At 59.7% G+C, this 19,678-nt stretch overlaps 11 protein-coding genes across 11 annotated transcripts; 4 read left to right on the top strand and 7 right to left on the bottom strand.

The window, feature by feature from the left end:
- Positions 1–4: 4 nt before the first annotated feature.
- SDRG_00169 (hypothetical protein) lies at positions 5–2,882 on the bottom strand. The gene is made up of 9 exons (XM_008605635.1): positions 2,734–2,882; positions 2,480–2,681; positions 2,352–2,430; positions 1,856–2,307; positions 1,131–1,804; positions 946–1,081; positions 455–897; positions 269–410; positions 5–223 (listed from the first exon to the last, which is right to left on the bottom strand). The coding sequence occupies exons 1-9, from the start codon at positions 2,844–2,846 to the stop codon at positions 59–61; spliced, it is 2,406 nt and encodes an 801-aa protein (XP_008603857.1). The 5' UTR covers positions 2,847–2,882; the 3' UTR covers positions 5–58.
- Positions 2,883–3,222: 340 nt separating this feature from the next.
- SDRG_00168 (hypothetical protein) lies at positions 3,223–4,038 on the bottom strand. The gene is made up of 5 exons (XM_008605634.1): positions 3,950–4,038; positions 3,805–3,900; positions 3,677–3,754; positions 3,551–3,628; positions 3,223–3,505 (listed from the first exon to the last, which is right to left on the bottom strand). Exons 1-5 carry the CDS (start codon positions 3,968–3,970, stop codon positions 3,335–3,337), a joined length of 444 nt encoding a protein of 147 aa, XP_008603856.1. The 5' UTR covers positions 3,971–4,038; the 3' UTR covers positions 3,223–3,334.
- Positions 4,039–4,487: 449 nt separating this feature from the next.
- On the bottom strand, positions 4,488–7,342 carry SDRG_00167 (hypothetical protein). The gene is made up of 7 exons (XM_008605633.1): positions 6,441–7,342; positions 6,163–6,394; positions 5,873–6,116; positions 5,368–5,822; positions 5,084–5,320; positions 4,830–5,037; positions 4,488–4,786 (listed from the first exon to the last, which is right to left on the bottom strand). Exons 1-7 carry the CDS (start codon positions 7,315–7,317, stop codon positions 4,592–4,594), a joined length of 2,448 nt encoding a protein of 815 aa, XP_008603855.1. The 5' UTR covers positions 7,318–7,342; the 3' UTR covers positions 4,488–4,591.
- A 386-nt stretch (positions 7,343–7,728) lies between these two features.
- SDRG_00166 (3-hydroxyacyl-CoA dehydrogenase type-2) lies at positions 7,729–8,697 on the top strand. Its single transcript, XM_008605632.1, has 4 exons — positions 7,729–7,923; positions 7,974–8,182; positions 8,237–8,427; positions 8,472–8,697. Exons 1-4 carry the CDS (start codon positions 7,747–7,749, stop codon positions 8,663–8,665), a joined length of 771 nt encoding a protein of 256 aa, XP_008603854.1. The 5' UTR covers positions 7,729–7,746; the 3' UTR covers positions 8,666–8,697.
- On the bottom strand, positions 8,668–10,608 carry SDRG_00165 (hypothetical protein). Its single transcript, XM_008605631.1, has 2 exons — positions 9,817–10,608; positions 8,668–9,765 (listed from the first exon to the last, which is right to left on the bottom strand). Exons 1-2 carry the CDS (start codon positions 10,588–10,590, stop codon positions 8,770–8,772), a joined length of 1,770 nt encoding a protein of 589 aa, XP_008603853.1. The 5' UTR covers positions 10,591–10,608; the 3' UTR covers positions 8,668–8,769.
- A 297-nt stretch (positions 10,609–10,905) lies between these two features.
- SDRG_00164 (hypothetical protein) lies at positions 10,906–12,228 on the top strand. Its single transcript, XM_008605630.1, has one exon. It carries the CDS (start codon positions 10,971–10,973, stop codon positions 12,072–12,074), a length of 1,104 nt encoding a protein of 367 aa, XP_008603852.1. The 5' UTR covers positions 10,906–10,970; the 3' UTR covers positions 12,075–12,228.
- Positions 12,201–13,584, bottom strand: SDRG_00163 (hypothetical protein). Its single transcript, XM_008605629.1, has 5 exons — positions 13,503–13,584; positions 13,037–13,450; positions 12,757–12,985; positions 12,601–12,708; positions 12,201–12,553 (listed from the first exon to the last, which is right to left on the bottom strand). The coding sequence occupies exons 2-5, from the start codon at positions 13,407–13,409 to the stop codon at positions 12,232–12,234; spliced, it is 1,032 nt and encodes a 343-aa protein (XP_008603851.1). The 5' UTR covers positions 13,410–13,450; positions 13,503–13,584; the 3' UTR covers positions 12,201–12,231.
- Positions 13,585–13,851: 267 nt separating this feature from the next.
- SDRG_00162 (RIO kinase 1) lies at positions 13,852–14,648 on the top strand (the record flags this gene model as incomplete). Its single annotated transcript, XM_008605628.1, has 4 exons — positions 13,852–13,995; positions 14,039–14,171; positions 14,204–14,559; positions 14,604–14,648. 4 exons carry the CDS (start codon positions 13,852–13,854, stop codon positions 14,646–14,648), a joined length of 678 nt encoding a protein of 225 aa, XP_008603850.1.
- Positions 14,649–14,740: 92 nt separating this feature from the next.
- SDRG_00161 (hypothetical protein) lies at positions 14,741–16,888 on the bottom strand. The gene has a single exon (XM_008605627.1). The coding sequence runs from the start codon at positions 15,992–15,994 to the stop codon at positions 14,795–14,797; it is 1,200 nt and encodes a 399-aa protein (XP_008603849.1). The 5' UTR covers positions 15,995–16,888; the 3' UTR covers positions 14,741–14,794.
- Positions 16,889–17,479: 591 nt separating this feature from the next.
- SDRG_00160 (AGC protein kinase) lies at positions 17,480–18,824 on the top strand. The gene has a single exon (XM_008605626.1). The coding sequence runs from the start codon at positions 17,523–17,525 to the stop codon at positions 18,759–18,761; it is 1,239 nt and encodes a 412-aa protein (XP_008603848.1). The 5' UTR covers positions 17,480–17,522; the 3' UTR covers positions 18,762–18,824.
- On the bottom strand, positions 18,694–19,460 carry SDRG_00159 (hypothetical protein). The gene has a single exon (XM_008605625.1). The coding sequence runs from the start codon at positions 19,437–19,439 to the stop codon at positions 18,918–18,920; it is 522 nt and encodes a 173-aa protein (XP_008603847.1). The 5' UTR covers positions 19,440–19,460; the 3' UTR covers positions 18,694–18,917.
- Between the last annotated feature and the right edge of the window lie 218 nt (positions 19,461–19,678).

Genomic DNA, 19,678 nt, shown 5'->3' with positions numbered 1-19,678 from the left:
GTCGTATCCGATGCCCATGTATACCGACCGTGTTTACGCTTGAACTACTATCTACACTTTACTCGAGCTCGACGAGGATCTCTTCGACGAGGCCGATGAACCAAATCGCAATGTCTTCCTGCACCGGGTGCGTCGTCGTCGGCGCGTACTTGCAGACGGCCGTCACGTTTGTCGAGTCGCGCTCCAGCGTGAGCTCCATAAAGTACAAGCACTGCGACGCCGCCTAGAGCAGAGATGCGAATGGGAAGGAGCGAGACTGAGGTTGTACCGTTTGGGCATAGAAGAAGAACTTGTCGCCGACGTTGGGCACCGCCCCAAACGCAATGCAAAACACGCGCCGCGCATGAAACTGCGCAATGACCTCGGCGGCCGGCGGCAAATCCCGGTCCACCGTGTCGGCAATTGTGTCCCTACGCCACGTCAGTGGTCCACTACCAAGATGCAAGCAGCGCACAAGTCGAGGGCGTCGCGCCACAAGGCCTCAAAGGTCGACGGGTCGAGCTCCGGGATCGTCGAGAGCGCGGCCTCGAACGACGCCGTGTCTTCAATGAGCAGCTCTTCCTCCATCATATCGTCGCCGTCATCTTCGACTTCGTCGTCGTTGTTAGCGTAGACGTCGGTCGGTGCAGAGATGTGCGCGGTTGTCGTCGTCGTCTCGTGCACCGATGCGACGGGCGACGGTGCCGGCACTGGCGGTCGCTCGAGCACCCGCAAGTACGGTGTCCGCGGGTGGTTGGGCATATAGCACGGCTCAAGACACTCTTTAAAGAGCTGGATGAATACCAAGTGCCCGTCGTCGTAGAGTAAGCCGAGTTCGATCCACTTGAACGTCGCCGAGAGCTCGCCGAGCGTCTCGTTGGCGACAACCTCGACGAGGAAGATGGTCCCGTTTGACATCTACATCAGACAGTCGCCATTCGTACCAAGGCGGTAGCACAATCCTACCTGTTCAGCATGGTACAGGAACGTTTGGCTGCCTCCGACGACGCTCGTCGAGAGCAATGTCACGTGGAGACCCCAGAGACAGCGCTCGAGCAAGTCGGCGTCGTACTCGGGCGAGAGGTCTTCGTCCCACTCCTCCCTACAACAACCATCGTCAACGACGAGCAAAAGAGGCTGCAAAGGTGTACGAGACGGTCGCGCACTGCCAGAGGTTGGAGAAGTCTTGCGGGTCCATCGTGCTACGCTCGCTCAAAAACCCCTCGGGGATCTCGACCGGCGCGTAGCTATCTTCCTCGTCTTCGTATTCCTCGTCTTTCTCGTCATCTTCATAATCATGCTCGTGGTCGTCATACTCGGCTTCGTCGTCGTTGTCGGGCGCCGCGCTGGCCGTGATGAACCCAAAGGCCGAGACTGCGGCGACCGGCGACGGACTGCTGGGCGTGATAAAGCTAAAGCCGGACGCCGCTGCGAGTGGCGAGTGCGTGGCTTGGGCAAAGAGCCGCTTGCCTTCGTTGCTCAAGACGCGTTGGCGAGATTGGTCGGGCATCGGTGACGTCATCTCTTCCGCCTTCTCCTCTTCGTCATCGTCGTCATTGTAGGTGCCGGGAAGTGGCGCATGCGCTCGGGGCGGCGACGTCGGGGCGCGCTCCATGGCCGGCGGTGGGGCAAACACGGGGGCGGCCGGTGGTGCATACATGGAAGCTGGAGGCGCGTACGGGATCGGTGGCGGCGCGTAGCTCACATCGGGGGGAGCATAGTCGTCATTGCGGTAGTCGTCGTCATCGTCGTCGTCGTCGCTGGGGTTGGGCGTGTCCATGCGGCTCGTCGACTCTATCCGCGCCTCCGCGACCACTTGCAGAATCTATGCATTTCCATTTCAACCATCGTACGGAGCGAAGACCCAAGTCCGTACCTTGCGTGCATCGAGGTTGCTCTGGGACACTTGCACGATCGGCGTCAAGTTATTTTCAAACGCGTGGAGCCCGACGTGCGCTTCGAGCAGCGCCAAGATGACGAGCGTCGCGTTTGCGTACTGGCGGGTGACCTTCTCGACGAGGAGGCCTGCCACGTCATCGACGAGGTCGTCATCGAGCTCGGAGACTTCGTTGGCGAATTCTTCACCGCGCTCGGTGGAGAAGGACCCGCTGCAGATCTTGTTGACCATCTTGATGCAAATGTCATTGTACTTGCGCGTCGGCTTCTTCGCTGGCGGCGGGTGGCTGCTGCTGCTGCCAGTGCCAAACCGGGGCACGAGCAGCGACTTGAGGCGCCATGGCTTCTTCACCGCTTGGCTCAAGCCTGTGGGGTCAATGCCCTTCAAGACGTATGTCCGGCAGCTCTGGCCAAAGGTCACAACGTCGCCATCTACACCCAATCGTCGGTCGAAATGCTCGAGGACGATGGCATACCGTGGAGGAGGTAAGGGTCGTGGGGCGGGATCTTGGTCTTGCCGACAAACGTGCCATGGCGGGACATGAGGTCGACGATCTACGCAGGCTGCATGAGCCGACGCCGTCAGACGAGTAGGCTATCGCACGTAGACGCCGCCTTTGGCGCAGTGGATCACAGTGGCGTGCTTGCGCGAGACGGACGGGTTGGCCAAGACAAAGTCGCAGCCGTTCTGCTCGCGGCCAAAGACCGTGACTTGGCGCCCGCCCAGCTCGTGTGTGCCCACGCTCTTGTTCATGCGCAGGACCTCGAAGCGCGCGGTGATGGTCTTCTCTGTCGGGTACACCGCCCTACGTGCAGTCTCGATGCGGCCATCTCGCATGCATCATCGGATCGCCGTACCATTCAGGCGGCTGGAACGTCGTCGCGTATGTGGAGATGGTGCTGCCATGGAGGCCGCCGGCGGGCGTCGCCGCCACGTCGTCGTCCATCGTCGCCTTGGACTCGAGGGCCATGGCCAATTACACGTAATGACGGCGCCAAGCTGTGCGCCTTAAATTAGGCCAAATCGTCCGATTTTCAATTAAATTCGGATTCGCAGTGGCCATGGCCATACAAAAAACAAGTCGCCTTTGTAAATCAGGATGCTCATGTCACAAGCGGCGGGGCAGAGAGCGGGCCGCGCGACCAAGCCGACAGCTCGTGACCGCCACCGGACGAGCGACGCCGAGCCATGCGCAAGGGACATGATCCATCGAGAGCGTCACGCCCGCAGACGGAGGCTAAAGCGGGCCGCTGCGGCGAGAGAATAGGGCGGCGGATCGAGCTGGTGGCAACCGTGCAGCGACGATGGTCGCTATGGTCGCTCTTCGTGACGCCAAGCTCGACACCTGCAAGAGAAGAGCCACGTAGCGACGGCAACCATGTATATTAACACACGTCGCGCCGTCGATTTTGTATGCAATCATGCATGCATCGACAAGGGATAGACAGCAGCTACGAGCTACGACGCAAAGTCCTTTGTCCACTTCTTGGCCGTCTCGTTGAACGCGTCTCGGTTGCACTGCAGCTGCTTGGCAATCTCGGGCTCGAGCGGGTTGTCGCCGTCCGGCTGCTCGAGAATCTGCTTGAGCGCCGTGAGGCAAAACATGACGTTCAACGTCGGGCCCCAGTTCTATACATCGCGCCATGAGCCTTGCGTAGCGCAAAGGATACGAACCTCGTTGATGACGTCCGCGCAAATCTCGCCGCTCTGCGACTTGACGTTGGGGTGGTACACGCGCGTGAGGAACTTGACCTGCCGGCGAGATGATTCGCGTCAGCATGTGCAAGGACTGCCGCGTACCTTGGGCGCCTTGAACGGGTACTCGGCAGGAAAGAGCAGGTCGATGCTAAAGACGCCGCCCGCATACGGCGAGTTGTCCTACATCGCGGCTGCATGAGGCCACGCGGCGCGCGTGCGATGGCACGTACGGGGCCAACGACCATGGCGTTCCAGTGCAAGAGGTCGTCGTCGACCGTGCCCACGGTGCACCATTCCGGCGAGTTCTTGTTGAACTCGGCAAGCTCCTACATGGCACGGGCGCATGAGCCATCGGGCTCGTCGGCGTCCACGGACCTTCGCAAGTCGGCGGGCCATTGGGCTTCGTCCTGATCTCACAATGGCTCTGGGTCGTTTCACTGCAAGGTCGAAGTTGCTCGCGTGCGATTGGTTGAAATTATAGCGCACCTCTGCTCCGATTGGCCGCACCGCCAAAGCTTGTTCTTTTTCCGGCGGAAGAAGGCCGACGTTTCTAGATCGCCCTTATCGAAGGCCACCTGGGGCCCGAATTAGGACCAGCTGCTGACGCACGTGAATGACGTTCGCGCAAGCCGAGCGACGGGGCGGCGCGCGTCGACAGCCTGTCCGAAGGCCCTCAACCAGGCCTGCTAGGGCTGGCTATGGCCTAGGGGCGTAGGCCAAGCGCATGCCCAGCGCGATCGCCGCGGGCATGCGCTTGCGTACCATCCCAGCACATCTAGGCGCCGATGGCAAGGTACGGGTACATTGTGGACGACGCATGCAGCCCTATTTCGACGCGATGGTCGCGTCGCCCTCGAGCTCGTCGCAAGATGGACATCGCACGCCATGACGCAGGGCCACAAGAGAGAGAGAGTAGTGGACGACGAGCATGCATTATACGGCGATTACCCTCCTGGTGCCAAGACTAAATGTGGTAGGATATAAATATAATCTCGGTGCCGGCAGGATCGGCGTCTTCTAGGTGGACACAGGCGACGACGACCGAAGCACGTCCGTGTCCGTGTGCGGGCTGCTGTCGGTCGCGCGCCAATTCTCTTGGTCGACTTCGGACGCGACCGAGAGCACAAAGTCGCCGATCGTAAACTGCAGCACCTTGTCCGCCACCGGCTTCTTGGCCACGTCGTAGAAGAGGACCATCGGCTGCAAATGGTTCTAGTCGACGCGCGTTAGACTGAGCGATCCCAGGGGGGCGTACCTCCAAGCACACCTTTTGCACATCGCTCCACGACGCCCCGACGCGCTTGACGACCGTGTCGTCGAACGAGAGCCACTCGTTCGTCGACGGCTGGAAGAGGAACGTGAGGTAGTGGTGCCCAAAGTAGCAAAAGACACCCATGAGGTGCGCGTCGTTGCCGCCGCCATGGGGCAGCGCGAGACCGTCCGCAATTAGGTTGGGAAACACGCTAGGAATCTATATCAGATACCAATGCGATAGGTCAAGACCGATACCGCGTCAAGTCGATCGTGGGCGCAATGCTCGAGACGATGTGGCCCAAGTAGCCCGAGCTCGGCTGCGCGTTGGGCCACGAGAGACCGACCGTAAACACCTGCGGCAGTGCCTTGAGCTTGAGACTCGACGGCAGCAGATCCGTGTTGCGGCACCTCGAGTTCGCGCACTTGCGCGTGCCGCCGCCGATCGCCACGACGTGCGCCAACAGCTTGTCAAACGTCCGCGCCTTCTTGCGCCTACACCATTACTGAGATAGAATGCCACGTGCGATAGTGGAGCCTACACAATGTGGTCGTGCAACTGGGCGGTCGACGCCGCCATGACCATCGTGTCGTAAGTGGCTGCCGTCATCTTGGTGTGGCACTTGGGGCAGTGCGCCTCTTCGCCGACAAGCAAGCCAAACACGCTGTGGATCACGCAAGTACAGTCTTGCGTCTTGCTCGACGTCTTGAGCGCTTCATGCAACTGCCAGAGGACTGCGTCATGGGCTTCCGCTGCGTCGTCCATTGAGCCGAGCGAGAACCGGTTGGGACCGTCGCCCGGTGGCGGTAGCGACACGTTCGCTGCCGACGACGCCGAGAGCGTGCTCAGCACGGAGCGCAGCGCATCCGAGCTGCACGCCGTTTGGTTGTCGCCGGGTGAAAGCATGTCAAAGACGGCCGAGAGCGCGCAGTAGACACAGCGCCCGTCGCCAGGGCACACGTGGCGCGTGATCGAGCGGAACGCATTGCGGAACGTCTAGCACAAACCACATATGTGAACAGCAACTCGAAGGAGCAACCGACTACCTGCAGATGGAAAAGCGACTGCACGACGACGTTCAGAAAGCAGTTGTTCTCGCCAGTGTCGTTGCGCAGACCCTTCTCCGAGCGTGGCGAATGCGCGACCGGTGCGTCGGCGGGCGCAGCCTCGACACGCGCCTTCGACTTCTTCTTCTTCTTGGGCTTGGGCGCGGTCTCGAGCTTGAGGTCTCGCACCGCCTCCACGAGCGGCGCGCCGTCCGGCACTGCGTCGGGCACCACCGATGTCGGTCTATTGCCAGTGGTCAGATGCGACGCTATAGGCGCATGCCACGTACACTTGATCGATCACGTCGGTCGCAACAGGGGTCTCGTCGGGCGCCACGGGCGGCGGCTCGTCGTACATTGGCGGTTCGTCGGGCGTCTCGACAACCGGTGCGTCGACGGCGTCGACGTTCGAGTAGGCAGTCGGCGGTGCCACGTACCCGCGTGGGTAGTACGGGTTGTAAAAATGGCCGTGTTGCGGCGGGTACAACTTGTGCGATGGCGGCTGGTAGTACGCGCGTTGGTCTGCGTCAGATCTTAGCATCTCGCGGCTGTGTAGTCAAGGTCGTACCTGGGTAGCCGCTTTGCGGCGGGCCGTACGGAGCGTACTGGGGCGGCGCGTACGGGTTGTGGTAGACCGGCGGCGCGCCATACGGCGGCTCGACGTAGGCGTCGTTCGGGTACCCAGCAGCGTCGTACATCTCGCCTTCGGGCGGCGGCGTCTCGGACGTCGGCGACGGTTCGTATGGCGCGGCAGCTGGCGGGTACCCTGCGGGCATGACGGGCACGGGCGGGTAGTAGTAGCCGGCGGCCGGGTCCATCATGTACTGGGGCGGTGGCATCGTCATCATCATGCTCGTCGGCGCGCCGTATATCATCGCTTGGTCCGGGTTGCCGTGGAAGAAAGAGCAGTCGTTGCCGCGTTGGCAGTGGCCATTCGCCCAAAACTTGCACACGCGCGGCCCCTTGTTGTAGCTGTGGCGTGGCTTGAGCGGGCATGCCACCGCCATGTGCCCCTTCTCGCCACATCGGTTGCACTTGATGGTGTCTACATGCGACGGCGACGCGGCGGTCGTGTCGGTCGAGGCGCTCGACGGCGACGGCGATGGCGGTGGCATCGAGCCGCCCGGAGGCAATGGCGGAAGCGGCGGCTGGACGTGCGCATTGTAGTACCGCCCACCGTTCATGTTCATGGCCGCGTGGTATTGCGCTTGGTGGTGGTGGTGGTGGTTGACGTTGTTGTTGTTGCCGTAGTACCCCGCGCCTTTGGCTTTGGCGTAGTGGCCATTGTTGTGGCGGGGCGACGTGTACTTGGTGTGGCCATCGTCATGGCCGCCATGGTAGCGCCGGTGGGGCGCGGACGAGTACGAGTTAGAGGCGGGATGGGCGCTGCCATGGGGCAGGGCGCTGCCGTGGCCGGACGTCGCGGAACTCGCTTCGTGCTCCATCCTCACAACTCCTCCTCAACCTTCGGCCAATTATCAACCGCAGTATTGGCGGCCATTGAATTGGTCATAGTTTTAATTCCGAAATCTATTGAAATCATTTTGTTTTATTTACAGGATACAATATTCATACCCAATGCAAGTGTAAGCTACATATCCTACAATAATACTATAAAAAGGATCGAAATGATAAGAATAAAAATACAATATTTATTTTGGATCGCGTAGCCGGCTCAAGATTGGTCCATAGATAAAGACTTTTATTATAAAAAATAGCTACGGCCGAATGTATTAAATTACATTGCAACGACTGGGAATGGCTTCCGAACAGTCTTTTAAATTATGTAGCATTGGAATTATATTACCCACAACCCCAAACCGCACGTTAGTTCAAGTGCGAGTCTCATTCCGATATCTTCGTCGAAGTTCGCCATGACCCTTGCTCGCCGCGTCGCACTTGTCACCGGAGCCGCGTCCGGCCTTGGCCGCGCGACCGCCGAACGCCTCCTCAAGCAGGGCGCCCAGGTCATCATCTGCGACCTGCCCACGAGCGACGGCCAAGAGCTCGCGCGCCAGCTCGGCCCCAACTGCCACTTTAGCCCGACGGATGTAATACGTGTGACGTGGCGGCGCGTTCCTCATGCGCTGTTTACCTCTAGGTCACGGACGAAGAGCAGGTCTCGGCGGCTTTGGACTTGGCTGAATCCGCGTTTGGCAAGCCCATCGACATTGCCGTCAACTGCGCCGGTATCGCCGTCGCGGCCAAGACGCTCTCCAAGAAGGGCCCGCACCCGCTGTACCAGTTCCAGCAGGTGCTCAACATCAACACGTCGGGCACGTTCAACGTGATTCGCCTTGCGGCCGAACGGTAAAACCTTCCTTGCCGGCGCTGGATGCAGTCGTCATCATATGGTATGCGTAGCATGTCCAAGACGACGCCGGGTGCGGATGGCGAGCGTGGTGTCATCATCAACACCGCCAGTATCGCTGCGTACGAAGGCCAGGTCGGCCAGGTCGCATACGCTGCGTCCAAGGGTGCCATTGTCGGTATTACGCTGCCCGTCGCGCGTGAGCTCGCCCAGTACGGCATTCGCTGCAACACCATCGCGCCCGGTACGCGTCTCGCTCAATCCCCATCTCTCACGATGCTACTGTAGGCTTGTTCCGCACGCCGCTTCTCGCGGGCCTTCCGGACGCTGTCCAGGAGCAGTTGGGCAAGACGGTGCCGTTCCCGAGCCGCCTCGGCCACCCCGAAGACTATGCCCAGCTCGTCCAGAGCATCGTCGAGAACAAGATGATCAACGGCGAAGTCATCCGCATCGACGGCGCGCTCCGCATGCCCCCCAAGTAGACTCGTTTCAATACAGTGTCGTGTACCGTCCAGTATGATCTTTCGCGTTCTCTCGGAATAGGATGGCGCAAGGTCGACCACATTTTGGCATGGATCAGGACAGACTACAAGCGATGCAATGGCGGCTGGTACACGGTGTGGCCGAGGAGCACCAGCATGTCCTGCTCGTCGAGGACTTGGTCGAGGCGCGTCGGCCCGTGCATCGTCCGCAGCGTCTCGTAGACGGTCTCGAAGCGCGTGTCGTCGCCGCACGCAGGCAAGACGGAGCGGAACGCGTGTTGACCAAACACTTGGGGACCAGTAAAGTAGATCATGGCGGCGTACGCCATGGGCGGCGGGTACATCTTCAGGTCCAGGAGCAGTCGAATGTGCTTGAACCGAATCGGCGCGAGAAGGCGGTGGGCCGAGACCGACCGAACCGCGCCGGGTTCGAGTACGTGCGCCACCTCGAGCGCTGCAACAACGTCGTGGATGCTCGGCCGCGCCGGCGTCGGTAGCAGCAACACGTCGAGGACCGAGCCGTAGAGCCCACCGCGGGCGAACGTGCCCATCGGGTACATGGTCACCTGCGGGTCGGCCACGCGCAAGTTGGCCTCGAGCTGCTTGAAAGCAAAGCTCAAGCTCTCTTGCGGCAGGTACATGCGCTGCGGCAGGTCGTCCGTGTCGCGTCGTCGGTTGCTCGCATCCCGGGGCACCAGCGTCATGTAGTGCGCACCGACATCACTGCCGCCATAGACACTGCGTCGCATGGCGTCGTCGCGAAGATGGCCGTCGGCGGCAAAGTACGCCGACGTAACGTGCCGGCAGTGGGCCCCGGGGTCCGCCCGAGTGGTCGCGGACGTGTCGCCGAGGTAAAACTCGTCCGAATGGAGCACGTGGGCCTTGTAATGGTGCCAATGCGCGGCAATGATGTGCCACACCGGGGCACACACACCGGGTATGGACCGCCCGCGCTCCGTGTAGTCGCGGATGTCAATGTCCTTGGTGAACGCATCGAGGCGCCTTGCCCAACGCGATGCAAAGACGACGCGCGCAATCTCGCAGGCTCGCCGAATGTAGCCGTGCATGAGCTCTTTTGACGCGAGATACTGGTCCAGCACCTACGAGCCAGCGATGAGCCATCCAAAAGCTATAGATATCGGCGGACGTGCTTGGGCGCAGAAGAGCAAGTGCGGATGTGACAAGTGCGCGTCATGGAGGTTGCAGTGCGCCGCGTAGAGGACATAGCACGGCACGAGCTCCGTGTAGTGGTCTGTGTCAAAGTAGTCGGCAAGCGGCGGCGTCGCGACGGCTTGCGTGAGCGGCGTCGGAGACCGAAGCGTCTCGGCCGGTGGCGTCGGCGTCGGCAGGTGCTGGTACGCAGATGGAAATGCCGCAAAGCTGTCATCGAGCGTCGCACAGCTATGCGAGCTCGAGTTCAAGCTCATGTCGTTGGGGCCGCCAAAGGTCACGGACGCGGCGTACGACGACGACGATGAGATTGACTCGTGTAGCGCGTCAGCGCCACCGATGCTTTCACGTGTGGTCGGCGCGATGTCCACCGTCTCGGGTACAATCTCGTCATCGTCGTGGCGCCCGCCCTCGGAGCGCGTCTCGGGCACGATGCTATCGGCGGCGACGACCGCCGCCGGCTCGTCAAAGCAGCGCGTCTCTGGCACCAAGTCCAAGTCGTGTACTACCGCTGGACGAGGTGCGGCCTCTGTCTCGGGGCGTGTCTCGGCGACAAAGTCGTCACATGGGCCAAGCATGCAACCGAAGCTTGGGTCGTTGTGGGGCCGCCCCATGGTGGCCAGCAAAAAGTCAAACAGGTCCGTCTTGGGCTCGCCGGCCGGTGGACGCAGCGGGTACAGCTTGTTGGCTTCTTCAAAGAACTTGCGCTTCCGCAGCGACGACATGAGCCGCCACGGCCCACCTGCGTCGGCCATCGCCGCCTTCAACTGTCCGGAGCAAATAGTAACGAGATACATTAAATAGTGTATATCTAATTTTACAAGCGATCGCTGGTGAGCCCGACGACTGTGCTAGGCTTCGACACGAAAGACAACGAAAGTAAACGGTCTGCATCAAATGTATTGTGCAACGCACGGTGCTGTCCTCGCTCGATCCTGCCGCACACTAGTGCAGATACCGCAACAACCATCCAGGTTCAACATCAACGCTCACTCTATTTCACGTCAAACACCACAGTACAGTGTATGTGCAAAGTAGCATCCGGATGCCCTCCGGAATAGCGTGGCAAGCTGCGATATTCCGATACGAGCAACTTGCCACCAGCGCGCCGTGCTTGCTGGTGGTCGTTTTGCTAATGACGCAGCGTGGCGTCAACCTCGGCGGCTGGCTCGTCCTCGAGCGCTGGATCACGCCCGACTCGCCGATTTACACCGAGTCGGGACTTACCGGCGACGTTGTCGAGCATGGCCAGTTCCAGATCATGAAGGCGCTCGGCCACGCCCGCGGCGACCCGCTCATGGAGCGCCACTGGGCGACCTTCTACACCGAAGCCGACTTTCGCGACATCAAGGCTGCCGGTCTCGACATGGTGCGCATCCCGGTCGGCTACTGGCTCTTGAACGACGCGCCGGCGACCAAGGCTCGGCGCTCGGTGGCCGGCAACACCACCGACGACGCGTCCGTGCTCGCGCCGGGCTCGCTTGCGTATCTGGACAAGGCGTTCCGCTGGGCACGCAAGTACCAACTCAAGGTACTCGTCGGCGTCCATGCTGCGATGGGGTCCCAGAACGGCGAGCAGCACAGCGCGGCGTCGACGATCCGCAAGATCCAGTGGTTTGGCAAGGCGGGCAACATTGACAACACGCTCGACCTCGTCGAGTTTCTCGTGGACCGGTACCAGTACCACGCGGCGTTCCTCGGCATCGGGCTTCTCAACGAGCCGCAGCACGGCAACGACCCGACCAGGTTTGCGCAGCTCAAGCAGTACTACAAGGACGCACACCGCATCATCCGCCGCGAGCTCGGCTCGGACTGCATCATTACGTTCTCGACTGCGTTCAACGAGAAGCCCGAGTTTGACGCCGAGTGGCGCGTCTTCCTCAAGCACGACCCGAACGTGTGGGCCGAGGTGCACAAGTACTACATCTGGGGCTTTGAGGGTCAGAATTTCGACCAGATCAAGGCGTACGTCAAGGACCACGAGGCCAAGTGGATCAAGGAGTGGACGGGCGCGCCGCTCTTCTTTGGCGAGTGGTCGATCGCCAACCACGAAGACACGTTTGTGCTCAATGACGCGCAAAAGACGCAGTACGCCAACCTCGTCACGAATGTCTTCAGACCCGCGCACTGGACGTACTGGACGTGGAAGTTCTGGGCCGACCCCAACTCGTACGTCGCTTGGAACATGAAGACGCTCTTTCAGCGCAAGATCATGACCAGCGCCATGCTCGGCAACTAACATTTGTGATTTTCGTCAGAGCATACGTATTTGTCGCGTTGATTGATTCCTACTTGTTGAGTGTGTCGATTGAGATCATCAAGTGCCAGCATTGGAAAGAAGAACCCTCGACAAAGAGACAATAAACGTTAAACTTGTTATGTCTTCTTCGACACGACTAGATAAAGCTCATGGACACGCCAAGGTTCATGACGTCGTCGCCAAGCTGGCAGACATCAACCAGCTCTTGCAAGCGACGGCTGACTTTGACCCGCTCCTGATGGGACGTCTCGAGCTTCGACTTGAGCTGCACGTTCTCTGCCTGGGCCGTCTCGAGCGCTTGTTTAAGTTCTGCAATCTCGTCATCCTTGGTGTTGGCGTAGGCGAGCATGTCGCTCATGATTTCTTCCGCTTCGCTTGTCAACAACCCCTTGGCGTGGCGGGTGGCCTTTTTGGCACTCTTCTCCGTCGGCGTTGGTGGGCCCGTCGGCATGCCGTCGCTATACCACCTGAGGGATCCATTCGACCGTGATGCAAATGCGCGTACGCTGGACTTGACGCAGGTGCGCTCTGCTTCTGCGCCGCTTGGCCGTCGCACGGCTGAGGTTTGTTTCTCGCCACATGGTCCTTGATGTGCTTCCGGATGGTCACGAGCCTACGCGAGCGCGAGCCTTCGGTGCATGCATTGGAGGTGGTGTCGTACTTGTTGTGGAAGGCCATAACCACGGCGTATTCCTTCGTGGCGGCCGTCGCTTTGCACTCCTGGACGAGGTCGACCAGAATGGCCCAGTCGTGCGCCGAGCACTGATCTTCTAGAATGCGTTGCACGTCACGAAGGTCCTCGGCCGAGACTCTCGCTGGTCGAGGAGTTGCCGGGTCGAACCAACGATACCCGTCCTGTCCGACGTGCATGCTGTCGACGATTGTCACGACTAGGGCAGGAGGGTAGAACATGATGTAATAGTGGAGAGAAGGGAGCATACTTTTCTGCACCGGGAAGACCATGATGTAGTTCTCCCTGAACTTCGTTTGCAGTCGATCGAACAGAGCGTCCTTGTCCGACAGGCGAGGTCCATCGCCTTCGGCCGCAGGCGCGGGGTACGTCGATCCCATGGCCAGATGAGCAGTGCCCCATGCGCTGGCAGGGCTTGATCGAGGTTGAGGCCCCGTAACGCGTCGTCGTCGGGGGCAGGCCGGCGGATTGCTGCATGAGGCTGCTTGGCGTATGGCGGCAAATTCTGGAATGACCAGGTGCAACGATTCACATAAAAACTCCAAGATATTTCCACAGATCCATTGACATCTAAATATAGAGCGCTCGACGCTCGAGCGCGTCGCTGCTCGAAGCCCATACATTCGCAAGGAATATCGATCGTCGCAGCACCAAGCAGCAGCAACTACAGCAGTCGTATAAGTGTCTAGAGATAAATAGGTAGAAGGAGGACGTACCATACTAGTAGCTGTAGTCGCGGAGGTCGTGAATGATACACGCGTCGGGCCGACGATGTGCTTGGCTTGGCTTGACTGTGAAGATGGCAAACTTGGAAGTGAACAGCAACCGATGAGTTATACATTCTCAAAGGTACAAATATTCGTTTTCACGGGTTTATCGTTCACTTGCTGGAGGGAACCCTCACTGGGGAACCCTCTTGGCCTGTGAACGCCAGGCACCCGAGGCTTTGATTGGTTTTCATTCATTAAATTGGACAAATCACAGCACGCCTTGGATACGATTCAAGCCAATGGCATCGCGCGAATCGTCGGATTTTAAAAATGTCATGATGCTGCCGCCCCGCGCATGCTCAACCAAGGCGTCGTGACCGAGATCAACGGCTGTCTCTCGACGGGCAAGGAGGCTAATGTGTACCACGCACGCCTCGGCGCCGGCGGCGAAGGCGCGATCAAGGTCTACAAGACGGTCATCCTCGTCTTCAGGCGACAAGTACGTCTCCGGTGAGTTCCGCTTCCGCCACGGCTACTGCAAGTCGACTCCGCGCAAGATGGTCAAACTTTGGGCGGAGAAGGAGATGCGCGACTTGAAGCGCCTCACGGACGCCGGTATCCACTGCCCGGACCCGATCCTGCTACGGTTGAACGTGCTCCTCATGACGTTCATTGGTATTGACGAGTGGGCGGCGCCGCGTCTCAAGGACGACTCTCCGAGTCGCAGCTCTTTGAGTTTGTGACAAGCCCCCGACAGTTCAACGACGAGCAGGTCGATGCGATGCTCGATATGATCCAAGTCCAGGTCGAGGACCGCCCGACGACCAAGACGAATGAGCAGCAGGTCGAGGAAGCCGTCTTTATGCAGAAGTTTATCTCGTCGTCGCTCGCCCAAGTGCTCAACTCGGAGCGCGATCAGCTCGCGTACGCCGAAGACCGCATGTTAGGCAACATTATTGCCGTCGTCAAGGTCGTGCGCGACATCTGCTCTTCGACAAGTGGCGCCTGCTTACCCAGCGGGTCAAGGCGTTCAACCGACGACGGCCGGCGCCTTTTCCAGCAAGTCCGACGCGTTCTCTATCTATGCAGATGCTCATGCTTACGTAGGCTCGTAACCATCCGCAATCACATCAAGGAGCATGCGGCGAATAAGCGCAGCGCGCCCGAGCCGAGTCCAGGGTGCGTGCACCACCAGCGAACGAACGCCTTATCGATGTAACATTAATACTATCAACAACGACAAGAACGAGAAGGAATCAACGCGACAAATACGTATTCTCTGACGAAAATCACAAATGTTAGTTGCCGAGCATGGCGCTGGTCATGATCTTGCGCTGAAAGAGCGTCTTCATGTTCCAAGCGACGTACGAGTTGGGGTCGGCCCAGAACTTCCACGTCCAGTACGTCCAGTGCGCGGGTCTGAAGACATTCGTGACGAGGTTGGCGTACTGCGTCTTTTGCGCGTCATTGAGCACAAACGTGTCTTCGTGGTTGGCGATCGACCACTCGCCAAAGAAGAGCGGCGCGCCCGTCCACTCCTTGATCCACTTGGCCTCGTGGTCCTTGACGTACGCCTTGATCTTGTCGAAGTTCTGGCCCTCAAAGCCCCAGATGTAGTACTTGTGCACCTCGGCCCACACGTTCGGGTCGTGCTTGAGGAAGACGCGCCACTCGGCGTCAAACTCGGGCTTCTCGTTGAACGCAGTCGAGAACGTAATGATGCAGTCCGAGCCGAGCTCGCGGCGGATGATGCGGTGTGCGTCCTTGTAGTACTGCTTGAGCTGCGCAAACCTGGTCGGGTCGTTGCCGTGCTGCGGCTCGTTGAGAAGCCCGATGCCGAGGAACGCCGCGTGGTACTGGTACCGGTCCACGAGGAACTCGACGAGGTCGAGCGTGTTGTCAATGTTGCCCGCCTTGTCAAACCACTGGATCTTGCGGATTGTCGACGCCGCGCTGTGCTGCTCGCCGTTCTGGGACCCCATCGCAGCATGGACGCCGACGAGTACCTTGAGTTGGTACTTGCGTGCCCAGCGGAACGCCTTGTCCAGATACGCAAGCGAGCCCGGCGCGAGCACGGACGCGTCGTCGGTGGTGTTGCCGGCCACCGAGCGCCGAGCCTTGGTCGCCGGCGCGTCGTTCAAGAGCCAGTAGCCGACCGGGATGCGCACCATGTCGAGACCGGCAGCCTTGATGTCGCGAAAGTCGGCTTCGGTGTAGAAGGTCGCCCAGTGGCGCTCCATGAGCGGGTCGCCGCGGGCGTGGCCGAGCGCCTTCATGATCTGGTACTGGCCATGCTCGACAACGTCGCCGGTAAGTCCCGACTCGGTGTAAATCGGCGAGTCGGGCGTGATCCAGCGCTCGAGGACGAGCCAGCCGCCGAGGTTGACGCCGCGGTGGTGGCCGTAGTTGCCGGCGCTGACGCCAACCGACGTGAACGAGATGTTGGCGATGCTGCCAATGAGCGCCAGCGTCGCAAAGGCAAAGAGCGACTTGAACATGGCCGTGCTAGTTGGTCAATGCAGTCGATTGTCAAGCGCAGTGCGCGTCGCGTGGGACGCGGGTTTGGGCTCAGACGCACCCCGTCTGTGCAAAGTGGACGTTGGAAGTTGAAGTGGCTCTTCGCGCTTGGGAGGCGACGTTGCGTCCACGCCAAAAGGATATATGGACATGTATCACGTTCTGAGACGTGATGACATCCATATATGCAAATGATATAATTTGTTTGATCAGCATAAAATAAAACATGGGAATGTAGACCATATAGAACCATACGACCGTTGATGCAACGTGGAAAGCACACGCCAAGAACCAGAAAGGCCATCTTGAAGGACACCCATGACAGCGTGGCCTCGTTGAAATGGGTTTGCTCCGACAGAGCGCAGCCATCGGTAACGGGACGCGACGCACGACCGCCGCTATCCTTGAGTGTTCGCGTCAACAAACGCGCTTGCGCATCGGCGCTACAGTGCCTGTACGGAAGTGCGCCCGAGTCGTAGGTCGAGTGGAGCCGCAAAAGTCAAGGGCAACCCTATCTTCTTGCACTTCGACTGGAAGAAGCTAATACAATCTTGATATCCACGCCGCGTGTCCTGTCCTTGTCCTGTCCACTTGACGGCGTTTCTCATTTTAAAGCCACGGTCCACCCAACCGGCAAAGCCAACCGGCAATGCTCCTCAAAACCGGTTCGTGTTTTCTTACCGGTTATTATGGCCTCCCGGTTTGGAATGAGACTTGAAGCGTCGTGGAACAATCCGCGGAAGCAACTCCTCAATGACAGACACGGAAGGAATGATGCACTCGGTCGTTGTCAAGGATCGGTGTGTCTACAGTAAACCCGTACAAAGCTTCGTTGTGAGCTCCAGTACATTGGGCAGCAGCCCCATGCAAAGCTCTGGCCTCGCGACGCGACGATCGCGAGCAATTTCGAACGTCGAGGGTTTTTCGCAGACAACCAACAGCTCCAGCAACAGCTCTGTCCGCAGACACGGACGATGCTGCGCTCAACTACCTGAACGGAAGCAACCTTTCAAGGAGCGGCATCTTCTTCTTGAGAATGCTAGGTCGGCAACCAGTATTGTGGATGTGTGTCCTGTCGCTCCCACGGCTACTACACTGTACTTCTCGTACATCGCACAACCAACGACTTCGACGGGAAAGACCGTCTTCCTCACAATCGCGCGCAGTCGTCAGAGACAACAAATTCAATGGTCCTTGTCGCTGCCGTGGCGTATACCCCCAGATGGCCCGCGCCATCTTCTCAAGCGTTCCAAGAAGACGACTCGCTGGTGGTCGTTGGATCTTCCACCGCCGGGTCCCGTACATTCGCCGTACATTCGCCGTACACGCCGACAACCCACGACACGCGCCCGTTGTCACACCGAATTGCAGCCAATCGCATGCCGATCTTGCGTTTTTATCCGGATGTCGCCCGGCGTGTTTTTCGGTCCGGGGCCCGCGGGCCAATCAAAACGCTCGTGCTTGTCCCGTGGTTGATTGCGATCATTCTGCAATTCATTGCCGGCAACCATGGGCACGACCGCATCGTCGCCGGGTCGGCGGAGGCAGGTCATGGAGCTGCAGAGCGTCTTCACGAGCGATGGCACCAAGCGCCGGGTCGTCGAGAAGGTCGCGCTCGAGAGCGAAGACGACGTCGTGCATGTGGTCCGCCATGCGCCGCGGTCGCCGAGTACGCTCTCGACCACGTCAACCGCGTCGTCGTGCGTGCATGGCAGCAACGACGTGAGCGTCCACGACTTTGAAACTATCAAGCTCATTGGCGCTGGCTCCATGGGCAAGGTCCTCCTCGTGCGCAAGAAGGCGACGGGCAGCCTCTATGCCATGAAGATCGTGTCGAAAGCCGGCGTAAGCGCCGACCAGATCTGGTCCGAGCGGGATGTGCTCGGCGGCACCGCGCACATGGGCCTTGTGCATCTGCACTATGCGTTCCAGTCCCAAACCAGTCTCTTCCTCGTCATGGAGTACTGCCCCGGTGGTGAGCTCGCGACTCAGATCCAAGCGTCGCCGTTTGGCCGCTTCGTCCAGCCGATCGCCATGTTCTACGCTGCCGAGATCGTCTTGGCGCTCGAACACCTCCACCGCCACGGCATTGCGTACCGCGACCTCAAGCCCGAGAACCTCTTGCTCAGCGCAGACGGCCACGTCAAGCTCGTCGACTTTGGCCTCGCCAAGTTTGGCATCCTTGAGGCGACCCGGGGCACCAAGACCATGTGTGGCAGCTTCGAGTACCTCGCGCCCGAGGTCTGGAAAGGCAACAACCGCAGCGGGTACGGCACGGCTGTCGACTGGTTCGCTCTCGGCATCGTCCTCTACGAGATGCTCACGGGCCTCCCGCCGTGGTACACGGACGAGCCGCCGACCTTCGAGCAGCTGCCGTCGATCCGCGCCGCACCTCTTGCGTTCCCGTCGTACGTGTCGCCGTCGGCGCGTCACCTGATCCGGAACCTGCTCGTGGCCGACCCGAGCCAGCGCCTTGGGTCGGGCCACGGCGCACACGACATCAAGAGCCATCCATTCTTTGCAACCATCGACTGGATTGCGCTTAGCTACGGCGAGCTCACGGCGCCGCTCGACCCGTGCGAGGACCCCGCGTGCATTGACGAAGCGCGCAACTTTGAAAATGAGTTTACGAGCGTGCCCGTGGACCCGTGGGAGCACGAAGACGACGATGACAACCAAGCAACGCATCACTCCTTTGACCGCTTCCACGGCTTTAGCTTTGAGGGCCCGTCGCTCTTTTCTTCCTGAGTGTCGCTTCAGGCGCCAATATTTATTCCAAGTTCTAATGTACGATCTTATGATCCGTCAAGATGATGCCCGAGCTCGTCCACAGGCTCGTACTGACGCTGGAGAGTCCAAGAAGCAAGAATGGGTGACAAATGCCTTCGCCAGATAACGCTCAAGTCACCGCAGTTCAAGAAAGGCGTCGAGCGACTGGAACGAGTAGCATCCGAATAGCTCGAGCTCAAACGCCATGAGCTCCTTGCGGTTGTCTCGGAGCGGGCAGATGCCCCGGCGGCGGCTGCGTACATGGGCCCACGCATCGGCCAGCGCCATCTTCTTGGCGTGCATGAGGTAGGCAAGGACGACGGTGGCAGACCGATTTGCCCCCGCTGCGCAGTGCACCAAGACGCGTCCGTCGTCTCGCGCCAAGGCGTCGTCGAGGAAAGCGAATGCTGTCGGGAAGACGCGACGGATGCCAACGTCCTGACCAAAGTCTGTGACGCCGAGGTTGCCGTATGTGAACGCGCTCGGATGGAAGTTGGGCACGTCGTCCGCGACGTTGAGTATATGGGTGATGCGATGGCGCTGCAGTGTCTCGAGCTTGGAGGCTGCGTTGCCGCTGCCGAGCCAGAGACCGGGGAGGATCTCGGAGGCCCACTGCACCTTCCACGTCTGAGCGCGCTGCTCGAGTTCGGCGAGCATGTTTGCTTTGCCAAATCTTGTGTCAATCGAAAAACGCAGTGTTTTAAACACATATATCATCGATACCAAATATGATTTTATAGTTCTAAACACTCAACATGAGACTGAACACACGCAACTTGAAGCGCCGCGCTTCCACTGCCGACGACGCCGTGCGATCTCGCTTCGTCTTTGGGGCATGAATACTATGTAGAGAGGCTTTTCTCCGTGGTGGACGTCGTAGAACGCCGTATTATCGA

The sequence above is a fragment of the Saprolegnia diclina genome (genome assembly GCF_000281045.1).
Source record: "Saprolegnia diclina VS20 unplaced genomic scaffold supercont1.1, whole genome shotgun sequence".
NCBI classification, from domain to species: Eukaryota; Oomycota; class Saprolegniomycetes; order Saprolegniales; family Saprolegniaceae; genus Saprolegnia; species Saprolegnia diclina.
This window is presented reverse-complemented; position numbering and strand designations above follow the sequence as displayed.

Bases quoted from the DNA above. Each gene is read 5' to 3' on its own strand.
- SDRG_00169 (XM_008605635.1), bottom strand. From the start codon at position 2,846: ATGGCCCTCGAGTCCAAGGCGACGATGGACGACGACGTGGCGGCGACG. The intron at 2,431-2,479 runs GTGCGATAGCCT...CAGCCTGCGTAG, and splicing joins GCGCCAAAGGCGGCGTCTAC to ATCGTCGACCTCATGTCCCG. The intron at 1,805-1,855 runs GTACGGACTTGG...GGAAATGCATAG, and splicing joins GCAACCTCGATGCACGCAAG to ATTCTGCAAGTGGTCGCGGA.
- SDRG_00168 (XM_008605634.1), bottom strand. From the start codon at position 3,970: ATGGCCCGCCGACTTGCGAAG. The intron at 3,755-3,804 runs GTACGTGCCATC...GCCGCGATGTAG, and splicing joins ACGCCATGGTCGTTGGCCCC to GACAACTCGCCGTATGCGGG. The intron at 3,506-3,550 runs GTTCGTATCCTT...CGCGATGTATAG, and splicing joins GCGCGGACGTCATCAACGAG to AACTGGGGCCCGACGTTGAA.
- SDRG_00167 (XM_008605633.1), bottom strand. From the start codon at position 7,317: ATGGAGCACGAAGCGAGTTCCGCGACGTCCGGCCACGGCAGCGCCCTG. The intron at 5,321-5,367 runs GTAGGCTCCACT...GTAATGGTGTAG, and splicing joins CAGTTGCACGACCACATTGT to GCGCAAGAAGGCGCGGACGT. The intron at 5,038-5,083 runs GTATCGGTCTTG...ATAGATTCCTAG, and splicing joins CCCACGATCGACTTGACGCG to CGTGTTTCCCAACCTAATTG.
- SDRG_00166 (XM_008605632.1), top strand. From the start codon at position 7,747: ATGACCCTTGCTCGCCGCGTCGCACTTGTCACCGGAGCCGCGTCCGGC. The intron at 7,924-7,973 runs GTAATACGTGTG...GTTTACCTCTAG, and splicing joins GCCACTTTAGCCCGACGGAT to GTCACGGACGAAGAGCAGGT. The intron at 8,183-8,236 runs GTAAAACCTTCC...TGGTATGCGTAG, and splicing joins ATTCGCCTTGCGGCCGAACG to CATGTCCAAGACGACGCCGG.
- SDRG_00165 (XM_008605631.1), bottom strand. From the start codon at position 10,590: ATGGCCGACGCAGGTGGGCCGTGGCGGCTCATGTCGTCGCTGCGGAAG. The intron at 9,766-9,816 runs GCACGTCCGCCG...GCTGGCTCGTAG, and splicing joins ACTTGCTCTTCTGCGCCCAA to GTGCTGGACCAGTATCTCGC.
- SDRG_00164 (XM_008605630.1), top strand. From the start codon at position 10,971: ATGACGCAGCGTGGCGTCAACCTCGGCGGCTGGCTCGTCCTCGAGCGC.
- SDRG_00163 (XM_008605629.1), bottom strand. From the start codon at position 13,409: ATGTATGGGCTTCGAGCAGCGACGCGCTCGAGCGTCGAGCGCTCTATA. The intron at 12,986-13,036 runs GTATGCTCCCTT...CTCCTGCCCTAG, and splicing joins GGTCTTCCCGGTGCAGAAAA to TCGTGACAATCGTCGACAGC. The intron at 12,554-12,600 runs GTACGCGCATTT...CAGGTGGTATAG, and splicing joins GCACCTGCGTCAAGTCCAGC to CGACGGCATGCCGACGGGCC.
- SDRG_00161 (XM_008605627.1), bottom strand. From the start codon at position 15,994: ATGTTCAAGTCGCTCTTTGCCTTTGCGACGCTGGCGCTCATTGGCAGC.
- SDRG_00160 (XM_008605626.1), top strand. From the start codon at position 17,523: ATGGGCACGACCGCATCGTCGCCGGGTCGGCGGAGGCAGGTCATGGAG.
- SDRG_00159 (XM_008605625.1), bottom strand. From the start codon at position 19,439: ATGCTCGCCGAACTCGAGCAGCGCGCTCAGACGTGGAAGGTGCAGTGG.